We start from the raw sequence: 13,823 nt of genomic DNA on the forward strand, positions 1-13,823 counted from the left end.
CTCGTATTTAATTGGCCAACAATTTCCTCCAGCTGCCTAAAAGAGACAGGCTCAAACTGCTCAAAGACAGTAGAGCTAGTCACTAAGGCAGGCGGGGCATAAGAAGAAGGACACTTAATAGAAGACCTTAAATTTGTGATTTTCTCCTTAAAAAAAATTGAAAAATTTTCACAAATATTTAGAGAGGACTTAAAACATACAGGATTATTGCCGTTCAGTGCAGTGTTAATAGTTTTAAATAATGTACGTGGTTTATGACTATTATTTTGAATAATGGTAGAAAAATACAGATTTTTTTCTGCCTTCACTGTTTTTTGATACTTAAACCATTTTTCTTTAAGTATCTCATAAGATACCTGTAGCTTATCCTTTTTCCATTTACGTTCTGCTTTCCTACACTCTTGCCTGGCTGCACGAGTGGTGAAATTGAGCCAGGGTTCATTTTTTAACTTAAAAGGACTAAATTTAAGTGGAGCTATGTTATCCAACAAATTACTACAGGTAGACTGGAAAGCTGCTAGTATATCATTGGGATTGTGGAGTTCATGAAAGGCATTACCAGATTTAAAAGTATTAAATGCAGCAATAAAACGTTCAGCAGTATTTTCATTTAAAATACGAGAGTATCGACCCATTACAGAGGGAGCAACAGTCTTAACCTGTGATGTTTCAAACCTAATGGGATTATGATCTGAAAACACTGCATCGTCCAGTTCCAGACTGTTCACAGGAACATTAAAAGATAGAACAAGGTCAATAGTATGCCCCTGTTCATGTGTAGGGCCCTTTACTGACTGCGCAAGATTAAAAGAATCCAAGAGATCCAAAAATTCTTTGGTCAAAGGTTTGTCTGGGCAACATACATGAATATTAAAGTCCCCCATAATTAAAACCCTATCATGTTTGACCATCAAATCTGCCAAAAAGTTTGAAAAGTCGTTTAAGAAATCCTTGTTGTATTTCGGAGGACGGTAGATTATGGCACAAGCAATTGGATGGATACAGTCCAGCTCGAACAGCAAAAGTTCAAAGCTGCAGTAGGACGCGGCTGGCAGCTTTCTGCAGCTGATATCGTCTCTAAAGATACATGCTACCCCACCTCCCCGCCCAGTACTTCGAGGTACATGTAGACACGAGCAAGCTGCCGGCAACAGATCGCTAAAAACGCTTAGCTCACTAGCATTGGTCCATGTCTCAGTTATACACATCACATCCAGTGTATGCGTGGTAAAAAAATCATTAAGGATATGTGCCTTGTTACTCAACGATCTGGCGTTTATAAGGGCTATCCTTGTAAGGGTTGCTGGTGAGGAGACAGCCACCCGGGGTGCCCGCCCCAGCAGGCGAAGATTATGTAAATTCGCTCCTCTCCCACGTCGCCGAGCAGCGAAAACTCCACGAGTCCACTTCACTTCATCGGAGTCCACAAGAGTTTTGAGCCAGACAAAAGCGGATCTCGGAACATACCAATAAGAGCAAGCGGAATTCGTAACCACCTTATGTATCCGAATTTCAGAGCTAGCTGGTAGCTGTATTTTCATTTTCACTAGCAGTCCCGCACGTTTGCCACGTCGTCTAAAACGACTCTTCCGCGAGAGCAGGCCCGGTTCCCGTAACAGGTGACCAGGTATTCCTGCTAAGAAGGGAGGGCATGAAAATCGCCAATTGTAGCCTCCTTGTCCAGAGTTACCAGCTGCAGATCGAATATCTAATAAAGTATGGCGATCATAAACTAAAATTGAGTTGACAGACTCAATTTCTAATGCCAAAAACAGAACAAACACTTGTCAAACTAAGAGCAACAGACGGCATGCCATGTACATCGGCGCCATCTTGGTTGGACTTGATGATGGTGTCCAAATTGAACCAGCCTCCAACCCAGCCTGAATCAGCCTGAATGAGTAGTTTCATTCACAAGGCTCAGAGGTACCACGAAAGGAGACCGTGACAACAAATCCCTAAACTACATTAGATTCTGCACTGACAACGTCACTAGGGAAAAACGCATAAGGATTTATCCAAATAGGAAACCCTGGATGACGAGGGAGGTCCAGAATCTACTGAAAGCCCGAAATTCTGCTTTCAGGTCAGGCAACAAGACATTCTACAGCACTGCTAGAGCAAACCTTGAAAGAGGCTTCCGTCAGGCAAAGGCTGCATACAGGAAGAGGATGGAGGATCATCTGGAAAGCAACAACACCAGACAAATGTGGCAAGGCATTCAGAACATCCCCAGCTCCAAATCCAGCAGTTCCTCAGCCACTCATGGAGATGCTTCTCTGGCAGAGGAGCTAAACCTCTTTTTTGCATGCTTTGAAGTGACTCCAACTGCAGCTCCACCTCAGCCATCTGACCACAACAGCTTTACATTCACAGTGGACGAGCGTGAAGTGAGGCAAGTGATGAGGAAGGTCAACCCAAAGAAAGCTGCAGAACCAACTGTACTTCATAAATTAAAATAAATGATTCGAGTAAAAAAAATATTCCAATCACTGAATGGTTGCATTTTATTTTAGGGAAACCTGTTTTAACAAGGTCAGACATTATGATAATTTACATGTATTGATGTCACTAAGTAGAATATACCTCTTAAAATAAACCTCTATAAAATTACTTTTTTTTTTTTTACATGTCACTAAAATATTATAACATTAAGAAACTTAGCATTTAAAAAGACGAAAACTAATTACAGGATTCTACAAAGATAAAAGTTCTTCATGGTGCACTGTTATATGTGCATATATACAGTGTGCATGTTTCATTACGGTATGTGCAATTTCACATCCTTTAGCTGCTCATCTTCAGTGTGTGGAGGATGTTGGGTTTCCACTTGCAGGTGCTTAATTTTTTGTTTTCATGTAGGCATCGACCCAGTCAGAGGCAGGATCCATACAGAACTGCTTTCCAGTAACCATGTTAAAGCTGGAACAGAGATAAAGACACAGCAGTGTTCTGTTAATACAGCAGATCAGAACCAACTGATCCAAAATTGTGAAAGTGTATCTGTGTATGAAGATGTGTCAGTAATAATTGCCTGAGGAAGATTCTCCCACTGGATTAAATGTGAGTGTAAAATCAGCTCTTAATGGTGTTGCTACAGTATCTTCACTACAGCGTTTCAGCAGTAAGTCTAGACCTGATTCCAGAAATGGTTCCTAGATACAGTGTGTGGACTGTTACATATATGAAGGGATGTAGCTGGTGTGTGGGGGCCTCTCAGAGCAGGTTATACTCACATCACAGCTTTGATGGCACAACTGCTGTCAGTCCTGCTGTAGGACATGATGCGTCTGAGGGGCAACTTCTTCTGAGACACTCCAGGACAGCAGATGACAGGGTTAACAGCATCAGGAACTGGAAGGCATCAGCAAACAGTTACATCATGACTCAACAGTGAAAGATGGTACCACTCTGAAGAGCACATCATTAGGTCTAGTACATTCCAGTGATGATTCAGTCTGGATCACATTGTATATACACTGTAGTGGGTAACAACACTGCCTCCCTGTGGTGGACTGGGGTTATGTCCCTGTCTGTGTAAGTGCTCCACGGTGTACCAATAAGAGTCATTGGGAAAGACTTCTACCATTACATTTACCTCCCTGGACATTGTAAGTCACTGTGTATAAGAGTGTCTGTCAAATGTGTAAGAAATGCATCATGTAACAGAGATGGAGACTCACCACTAGAGACCAGCTGGAGAGAGCAGAGCAGCATCACAAACAGCAGAGCAGACAGCTTCATCGTTCTAGCAGAATGGATGATTTCATACACAGAGAGACTGTGAGGGCAGAGAGGTCCTTGTACCACAGGACAGAGGAGAGTGAGAGAGGAGAGGAGTGAGGGCTCATTTATACGCACAGATGGAGCTTAATGTCTGAAATCCCCAATGTTTCTTATACGAAAGAGGTTTCCACTGTTTAAACTTTCTGCTGAGTAATATTTGCTGCTGAGGTTCCTCTTCACACTTACATCACTTCTGGGTGGTGACACCATGTCTACTATTTACAGACCACTTAGAATTTACCCCAAGAATCGGAAATGCACATCGACCATCATGAGAAACAAGAGACTGATAGACCATGTAGACTGATAAGCCTTGTAGACTGATAGGCTGTGAATGTTGATAAAAGAACAAAAACCTGCTATCTTGTTCTCGTTGCCATTCTGTGGCAATAACACAAGCTTTATACATTTTTTACCTTTATCTGGTTTAATAGTTATATCACATAATTTATGATTTATTACATTTATTCTGTTTACTTTTCCCCGATAAAAAAAAAAATTGAACAATTTTGGTTTAAAATAAATTTCCCTTTAAAGAAATTTTCACTTTCCTTTCTTTTTGGAGGGGGGGGGGGTATTTTATCCCATTTCAGGTGATATTCTAACTCTCCCACCAACAAGACATTTCTCCCTCTCACATGACCAATACCAGATGTTCAGGGTGAGGTGTGAGTTTCCATCTTGAACTGCTGCCAATTGGTGCTAACTGCCTTCGTCAACAGTCATCACTCCTTAAACATAGACACATCACCATCACAACCACATCCATAACCGCATCACCATCACATCACCATTACCACTACATCACCACCACATCACCATCACATCACCATCACATCTCAGCAGGTTCTCAGGAGACTGAGGATCAGGAGATCAGTGGTCTGGATGGTCTCTCTCCTGCACACTCTGCCACTGTACTGAACAGGTTTCTCCATCCTCACTGATCTCCTCAATCAGTCCCTTCTACAATAGGTTGTGTCAACTTGTTAAAAGGCCTCTGTCATCATACCAATTCTAAAACAATGGAATATCTCAACATGAATAACTGCAGATGTGAGTGAGTACAGACCTGTAGTCATGAAGTGCTTTGAGAGGCGTAAACTGCAGATCCTCAAAATCTTGACTGACAGCTTCTAGGAACCTCAGCATTCACACACAGAGCTAACAGACCTGTACATGATGTTGGTGACCTATACATACATCCTAACATACCTGGACAACCTTCACACCTTCACCTGTGGGCTCTTTACACATTGTAGATCCAGTCCAGTCACCCCTGATGTTCTTATGAACAAACTGAGACTGTTCACTGTGCTCTTTCCTGTTTGCTACTGGATCAACAACTTCCTTTCCAATTGGAAGTAATATGTCAGGCTGGGTGTACAAATGTCAGACCCTCTCTGCCTCAGCAGCAGAGCTCCACAGTCCTGTAAGGAAGTGAGGTGTCTGGTGTCGTGGTGTAGACCTACCAACATGGAGCAGGTCGCCCTGGATTGGGAATGAGACAGACACAGCACTGCAGTTATGAAGAAGGAAAAAGTGTATATGTAGAAAGATAAATAAAAAGCTTTAGTGCTTTGCTTAATGGAGTCTCAGTACTATTCTCTGTGTGTGTGTGTGTGTGTGTGTGTGTGTGTGTGCGCGCGCGCATGTGTGTGTGTGTGTGTGTGTGTGTGTGTGTAATAATCTCTGTTATTTTTGTGTACAGAAATGAAAGTCCCTCTGCTGATGTGTGTGGAGGATGTGGAGGATGAATATGAGGTGTGATGTTCAGATTCCACTGCTACACAGGGACTTCCAGCCCCACTGTGAGTGTCTTAGAGACCGTCTGTGGTTTTGGAGATGAACGTTATTAATGCCAACACCACCTCAACATCAGTGTGGTCCTTCACACAACCACAAACTACACACAAATAACACTCCACTCAGATGAGTCTACTGATGTAAATCAGATAACTGATGTTTCATCATTACACATGGAACATTATGTGATCATATCAATGTGGGCCCAGTATTACATTTTCACCTACAGTGTTCATTTGTGTCCTGTGGTACTGAAACAGTGTAGGGGTCTGCTCAGAGAAGTCTGCTTTAAACTACTGAGTCATAAACACTTTCCAAAGGAATATGTTGTATTATGACCCAGACATAACACAAATACCACAGGTACAAGCACATGCAGAATCTACTGCGTCCCCCTTCATCTCCACTGGCCCCTACATCTGATCAATGTAACACATTTCTTAGTTTTTTCACTAACAAAGTCTCAGTTATCTACCAGGATTTGCTGAAGGTTCAATCACGTAGTTCTTCTTTCTCCACTTCCTCCCAGATGACTGTCTCACCCTTTCTGTCATTCTCCACTTTTTCTTTAGTTAACTCTGATCATATAATTAAACTCCTCACCATTTCTAAGTCTACTACTTGCATTCTTGATCCTATACCTACATCACTGCTTAAACAGGGTGTCTCTTCTCTATCCTCCTCTATCTGTCATATTGTTAATCTTTCCCTTCTTTCTGGTCACGTTCCATTAGATTTAAAGACATCTGCCATCACTCCGGTTATCAAAAAACAGAATCTTGACACTACTGTTCTAAATAATTATTGCCCAATATCTAATCTACCATTTCTCTCAAAGATCCTTGAACGTGTGGTGGAGTACATGTCTTCCAATAATCTTTTTGATATTTTCCAGTCTGGTTTCCGTGCTCGGCACAGCACTGAGACCGCTCTTGTTTATGTGCTAAATGATCTTCTTCTCTCCTCTGATAATGGCCATGCCTCTCTTCTTTCATTCCTCGATCTCACTGCTGCCTTTGATACAGTCAATCATGCAATACTGCTCTCACGGCTCCGTGATCTTGGGTTTTCTGATACCGTTATTTCTTGGTTCACTTCATACCTTTCAGATAGACGTCAGTTCATATGCTTGGGTAATTGTAAATCAGATTTAGATCCGGTTGCTCAGGGTGTTCCTCAGGGCTCAGTACTAGGACCACTGCTCTTTACTATTTATATTCTGTCACTCGGTGAGTTGTTACGACAGTATGGATTAAAATATCATCTCTATGCTGATGACACTCAGCTTTATCTCAGCTTTAAGCTTCATGCACCTTTCCCACCCCCATCCATCACTAAATGTATATTTGACGTCAACCTGTGGCTACATGCTAATTTTCTTCCCATAAGAAGAATTATTATTATCTTATTATTGGCACTAAGTCTGTGGCCCTTTCCCTTGCCAATACATCGCTTACTGTTGCTGGTATGCCGGTCAAATCATCACCTGTTGCATGTAATCTTGGGGTTCTGTTTGATCCGACTCTTTCATTCGAACCTCAGATACGTTCACTCAGTAAATCAGCCTTCCTCCAACTCTGCAATATCTCCCACCTACGTTTATTTCTGTCTCCTAAATCTGCTGAAACCTTGGTTCATGCTCTCATCACTTCCAAACTAGACTACTGCAACTCTCTCTTCTATGGTCTACCCTCTAAGTCTCTTCGGTCCCTTCAGACTTTTCAGAATGCTGCTGCTCGTGTTCTGACCCAGTCAAGGAAGTACGACCATATAACACCTGTCCTAGAGCATCTTCATTGGCTTCCGATAAGTCTCCGTATCCAGTACAAAATTCTAGTACTTACTTTCAAAGCACTCTCTGGTTTGGCTCCCATATACCTGGCAAATCTATTGCACCGCTATGTCCCTACTCGCCGGCTTCGGTCATCTGACACTGGACTCTTAGTTGTTCCCAGATACATTTTTTAGTGAGGCGGCTCCGACTCTCTGGAACTCTCTTCCCCTCTCCCTCCGTCTCTTACCATCTCTTAACACATTCAAGGCTCAACTAAAGACCCATATATTTAATCAACATTTTCTCACAACTTCCTCAACTTAGGTCTGTTCTATGGGATTTTTTTTTCTTTTTTATTGTCTGTTCTTATCTTTTTTGTATTTCTCTGTACAGCGTCCTTGGGTACTTTGAAAGGCGCTATAGAAGTGGAAATTATTATTATTCTACACAAGCACTAAGTGAGACGTCTGAAGATTCCTCAACATCAGGTGTCTAGTAGGATCTGGGTAGGTAAATGACAACATTTAGTGGTGATATAGTGGGATTAAGAGTGGGTGAGACCATTTAGAAGTGGTCAGACATAGTGAGAAGGTTTCCCTGTGTGAAACTGTTTCAGTATAGATCAACACAATACATAAATGTTAGCTTTCCTCTCTCAATCCTGAACTGCATCTTGTTACAGAGAATGTTTGTTATAGTTTTCTTGATGTTTAATCTTGTGTTCTACTCTTATCCTGAACTTAAACTGAAAGAAGAGACAGTACATTACATTCATCATCAGTGAGAGAACAGATTACAGTAAAGAGAACTCATTAATCTCCAGCTCATTGGCTCCCTCTGGTGGCTGTCAGTCATCTGTGCAATTTAGGCGATAAAAGCTGTAGCGTCCTCCGCTCTGGATGACAGTGTGTGTTAAGTGTTGTAAAATTAGATGAATGGCGGTCTTTCATTCACAGGTATCGAACAGGTGTGGTTGTAAAAGTGAGTAATTTAATCACTGAATGGTTGCATTTATTTCAGGGAAACCTGTTTAACAAGGTCAGACTTTATGATAGTTTACATGTATTGATTTGCAAAATCACTAAATAAAATATACCTCTTAAAATGACATGTTTTCTTTTACATGTCACTAAAATATAACAAGTAACATTAAGGGTTAGAATTCTACAAAGACAATAGTTCTTCATGGTCCACAGTTATATGTGTATATATACACTGTGCATGTGTTATTATGTTATGTGCAATTTCAAATCCGTTAGCTGATCATCTTCAGTGTGTGGACGTTGTTGGGTTTCCAGGAGCAGGTGCTTAATTCCTCTGGTCCACTGCTTTCATGTAGGTATCGACCCGTTTAGAAGCAGGATCCTTACAGATCTGCTTTCCAGTAACCATGTTAAAGCTGGAATAGATAAAGACACAGCAGTGTTCTTTTAATTAAGCAGGTCAGAACCAACTGATCTAAGATGGTCTAAAGAAATCTGTGCATGAAAATTATAGCAAACATTACTGATCTACAAACTAATAACTGACACTAATAACTAGTAATAATTGCCTGTGGAAGATTCTCCCACTGGGTTTAATGTGAGTGTAAAATCAGTTCTTAATGGTGTTGCTACAGAATCTTCACAGCATTTCAGCAGGAAGTCCAGACCTGATTCCTGAAATGGTTCCTAGATACAGTGTGTGGACTGTTACATATATGAAGGGATGTAGCAGGTGTGTGGGAGCCTCTCAGAGCAGGTGATACTCACATCATAGCTTTGATGAGGCATCTGCTGTCCAGCTGTAGGACACAATGCGTCTGAGGGGCAACTTCATCTTAGACACTCCAGGACAGCAGATGGCAGGGTTAAAAGCACTAGGAGCTGGAAGGCATCAGCAAACAGTTACAAAGTGACTCACAACAGTGAGAGATGGTACCACTCTGAAGAGCCCATCATTAGATCTAGTACGTTCCAGTGATGATTCAGTCTGGGTCACATTGTATATACACTGTAGTGGGTAACAACACTGTCTCCCTGTGGTGGACTGGGGTTATGTCCCTGTCTGTGTAAGTGCTCCACGCTGTACCAATAAGAGTCATTGGGAAAGACTCCTACCACTACATTTACCTCCCTGGACATTGTAAGTCACTGTGTATAAGAGTGTCTATCAAATGTGTAAGAAATGCATCATGTAACAGAGATGGAGACTCACCACTAGAGACCAGTTGGAGAGAGCAGAGCAGCAGCACAAACAGCAGAGCAGACAGCTTCATCATTCTAGCAGAATGGCTGATTTCACACACAGAGAGACTGTGAGGGCAGAGTGGTCCCTGTACCACAGGACAGAGGAGAGGAGTGAGGGGGGAGAGGAGTGAGGGGGGAGTGACCTGCACCATGTCTTTTATACACTAAGACACTACTGCTCATCGGCTTTTGAATTCTCCAAATATCCAGTATTCTCTCATGCTTCCTGCTGTTCGTGTTTCCTTTTATCGTTCTAATGACATCACTTACAATTTAGAAAGTCAAAGAAATAGATACTCTGCACAGGACTCTAAAACAAAACACACTATCATGTTTACATAATTATTCTATGATATCACCTGCCTTGGTAGCCAAGAAGGTGTCTGTGAGTCCAGGAATGTGATCACTAACGCTAATGCTGTGACAATAACATTGTTCAGGGGTGTCAGAGTCTCACTGCGCCCCATGTGAACACGTCCCCGTCCCATAGTCCACATAGCTGAGTCCTCAGCTAAGGTTTGATCTTTATGTAATGTTCGATAACCACGTTTTATGTTTTCTTCTCACAATGTCAGCACTCCACAGGTTGTATCTAATAATTTATCACATCGTGTAAGACATGAATTTCATTATGGCTGTATATTTTCCAACAGTGGCGTCCACAGACATTTTGGGGGGCAAGTGCTCAGGGGGAATAAGGGGCACTTTTTAGCACACGTGGAACACTTCATTATAAAACAAATTACATACACATGTTGAATGAAATTTGACTTGTATTTGTAACATTCTCTAAACGTGAGTTTTCAATGGAAAAAAGTCACACCACCAACTGATAAAAATCCATATCCAATATTAACTATATACAGTCATTGTTAAAGCTCCTTTACTTTTTCTCTTTTCGGCCTCTCCTTTCTTGGCATTGTGCTGCAATTAGTAAATCAATATATGCCTGCAATTAAGACAGTAAAAAGACTGTAAAGTAGGAGAAGCAGTTATAGGCTACTGAGTGTTGTCATTACATGAATGCAGATGGGCATTTTTCACAGTTAATGGGGAACTTCCCGTTTCTTCTTTCACAAATGAATGTGTTAATTTATGTTGCCTAACAAAACCTACAGAAAACGTTGATACCGTTGATTTGGGCTAGAGCGACTAGTTTATCAGGTGAACAGTCGGCAAAAAAACCTTAGTAGTTAGGTGCTGTATGAGACATTTTACTGCACAACAAAATGATTTCACGTTGGGCTTAGAGGGCAAACAGTATGATTTTACTTGATGTGTATGTGACCTGGCTGGTGGGGCACGGGAGAAGAAGTCTATCTGTGATCGTGCGTGCTGTGCTGAAGACGCTTCCTTCCACTCGCTGAACTGAACTGCTGCTGTAGCGCATCTGGTGTGACAAAGGAAGAGAGAGGTCGGGTGTGTGCGAGGTGGTGGCTCATTTCAGGGCATTGTTTTTAATCGCTCAGGTTTTCATTTCAAACTGACCTCAGTAAAATGTTAATAATAATAATAATAATAATAATAATAAAAACAAAGTTTCAAAAGGGCACTTTCGTTGATAAAGGGCAGAGTTGGTGGTGCTTTAGCATAGACCACCTGATGTCTATGTCTACACGCCTCTGTTTTCCACCCTGGTAATTTCACACATATCTATTATGATTATGATTATGTTAATTTAGTTTTATAGTTAAATGAATAACTTTGTTCTCATTATGGCTGTACCTCTAACAGTGACCCTGTTAAACATTTGCAGATGACACCACTCTGGTCCAACTCTTCTACAGCAACACTGAGTCCACAAGGACCTGAGGTGTCCAGTGTCCTGGTGTTGAACTATTAGAGGTGGAAACATAGAGTTGGAACAGGACAGACAACACTGCAGTTCTGAAGGAGAGACACTACAGAATATATGAGACAGATCAAGAAAAAAGCATTAGCAGTGTTCCACTTTCTACAGTCACTGCAGCATTCTGTGTGTGCGTGTGTGTGTGCGTGTGTGTGTAATTTACATTTACATTTATGGCATTTAGCAGACGCTCTTATCCAGAGCGACTTACAAAAGTGCTACGTAGTTGCTTCAAATCTTCAAGGTAGTATAGATAGTCCTGAACACAAGGTACTCTAAGCTGGAAAAACCACTAGATGAAAGTCATATGATACCTAACAATTATGCCAAGTCATGATAATGTAATGATATAGTAGGAGCCAAAATGGTCACTTTCTGGTTGTGTTTTGTTTCATATTATTTTGTTTGAGTTTACTCTATCTAGTGGCTTCACTGGCTGGGCCATTGCCAATAAAGACAGGTGCTGCTACCTGGGTGTGTGTGGCCAGAGAAGGAAGACAAAGTCTTTGACCTCACTTCCTCAAGTCTAAGAGGCCACGGATCTGGCACCTTTTTTTGTTTTTGGGAATGTTTGGTTTATCTCTGCCATCCTTATTTTTATTTGCATTTTAAGATTCTGAAACTGTTTGGTTGTAATTTATAATAAATAGTCTATTTTATTTGGACAACAACCTTCTGTGGACCTTGGACTTTGTAGGATTTGGAGTGTCAGACATTTTTGCCCAAGTCACCATAGTGGTTATAAATAGTACAAGAAATAACCACTACACCAATAGTCAAAGACATCAAAGTCTGCTTGTAACAGGCCAACCTGCCTCTATCAAGACAATGATTTCATCGAGCAAGTAAACACTGAATTTCAGCAATGGATTATGAGGCTGACCAAAACGGGATGTGCTGGAAGGGAATTGATAAGAACATAATCTGGCCTGGTTCTTTGAAAGCATGTTATGTACTTCCATCTGTGCCTTTGGAAAGCAAAGTGCTTTGATATTGTGAACTGAGGATTTGTACTGGAATGGATTTGTGATGTCATTTAAATTGTAAAGAGTCTGCTATAGAAGTGGATTATTGTATGCACTGGATGGATGACTTCATAATAAATAGTTAACAAATAAAGAAATAAACATGGCTGATCCTATGAGCATGAAAGAAGAAGATATCAGGGCTAGTCCACAGATTCAGTAGGAGAGGCGCAAGAACGGGTAATTCAGTTAAAACAGGTCCTAAAAGGAAAACTTGCACATTTAACTAGACATAATGGTGGAACTTATGGAAGATGTGACATGTGTTCAAGAAGTCATGCAAAATCATCTGAAGTTTACACAATTGTTGAATGATTTTAATGAAATACATAAGGCTTATCATGAGTTGCTGACAGAGAATGAAGCTAATGAAGATGAGTGTAATTGGTTTGATCCTAAAATGGCAGAAATGTATGCTTTTCTTTTTTTTATGTCTTGAGTGGCTATCTAGGGTATCAAGAGCTATTGAACCCCAAGATGTGGAGGTCAACCCCAAAGACAGTGTGTCTCAAGTTTCTAGTACTGGGTCCAGATCAAGCGTTTCCTTTGTTGCATCTGCCAAAATTTGTGCAGAAGCAGAAAGAGCTATCATGATCAAGGTGGCAGCATTGAAAAAAAAAGCATGATCTGAAGGAAAAGGAGGAAGCACTAAATAAAGTCATTGAAAGAAAAACGTCAAGCCCTGGAGCTAAAAACACAGCTGGCAACATCATCATGTAAACTTGGCGTTCTCATGTCTGCCGAAGAACAACAGTCAGCTGTGTTGATCAGTCCAACAGCCAAGCTGCAACTAGAGCATCAGCAACCAGGACCAACAGTAGTCTTACCAGCTGAACAGCAGTCAGGTGTTACAGATGCAATGAATACATACTTTGCTGAGATGTCAGTGAAAAGCGAGGAGAGTGAATTCTTGTCACTAAGCAAAGTCCACAATGCCCATTCTATGGCACAAACCACAATTGTTCACCCCGAGGATGGAATCCATTTTCAGGCTGTCCCTAAGCAGTCAGAAAAGTTGGAAAGTGCTGGGAGTAAAAAGACTAGTTCAGTTCAGGCATTCAGTCCTCTCAATAGGAGAGATGAAGGTTCGCCTGTGACTTCAAACATGTCTGAAAGGGAATCCGTTCAACCTGTAATGGCCTCACAGGACAGTTTGAGTCATAAAAGATTGAGTAACATTCTTCAACAATCAAAATGAAATAACATCTCTCCTTGTTAAGCAGCAACAACTTTCCAATCTTCCACAAAGAGATATTCCAATTATTATATGGACCATTCCTTAGAGCTTTTGAGCATGCAATTGAACACAAGACAGGTAGTAGTGCAGATAGGCTGTATTTCCTAGATCAGTACACAAG

General features: G+C 41.2%; 1 protein-coding gene across 1 annotated transcript; it reads right to left on the reverse strand.

Annotated features, from left to right (window-relative positions):
- Positions 1-2,660: 2,660 nt before the first annotated feature.
- LOC143526562 (C-C motif chemokine 2-like) lies at positions 2,661-3,800 on the reverse strand. The gene is made up of 3 exons (XM_077021034.1): positions 3,684-3,800; positions 3,237-3,354; positions 2,661-2,922 (listed from the first exon to the last, which is right to left on the reverse strand). The coding sequence occupies exons 1-3, from the start codon at positions 3,742-3,744 to the stop codon at positions 2,841-2,843; spliced, it is 261 nt and encodes an 86-aa protein (XP_076877149.1). The 5' UTR covers positions 3,745-3,800; the 3' UTR covers positions 2,661-2,840.
- Between the last annotated feature and the right edge of the window lie 10,023 nt (positions 3,801-13,823).

This window comes from Brachyhypopomus gauderio, chromosome 11 (assembly GCF_052324685.1).
Source record: "Brachyhypopomus gauderio isolate BG-103 chromosome 11, BGAUD_0.2, whole genome shotgun sequence".
Lineage (NCBI taxonomy): Eukaryota > Metazoa > Chordata > Actinopteri > Gymnotiformes > Hypopomidae > Brachyhypopomus > Brachyhypopomus gauderio.

Coding starts and splice junctions, on each gene's coding strand:
- LOC143526562 (XM_077021034.1), bottom strand. CDS start 3,744: ATGAAGCTGTCTGCTCTGCTGTTTGTGATGCTGCTCTGCTCTCTCCAG. Junction 3,355..3,683: donor TCTCCAGCTGGTCTCTAGTG/GTGAGTCTCCAT, acceptor GATGCCTTCCAG/TTCCTGATGCTGTTAACCCT. Junction 2,923..3,236: donor TGTGCCATCAAAGCTGTGAT/GTGAGTATAACC, acceptor TCTCTGTTCCAG/CTTTAACATGGTTACTGGAA.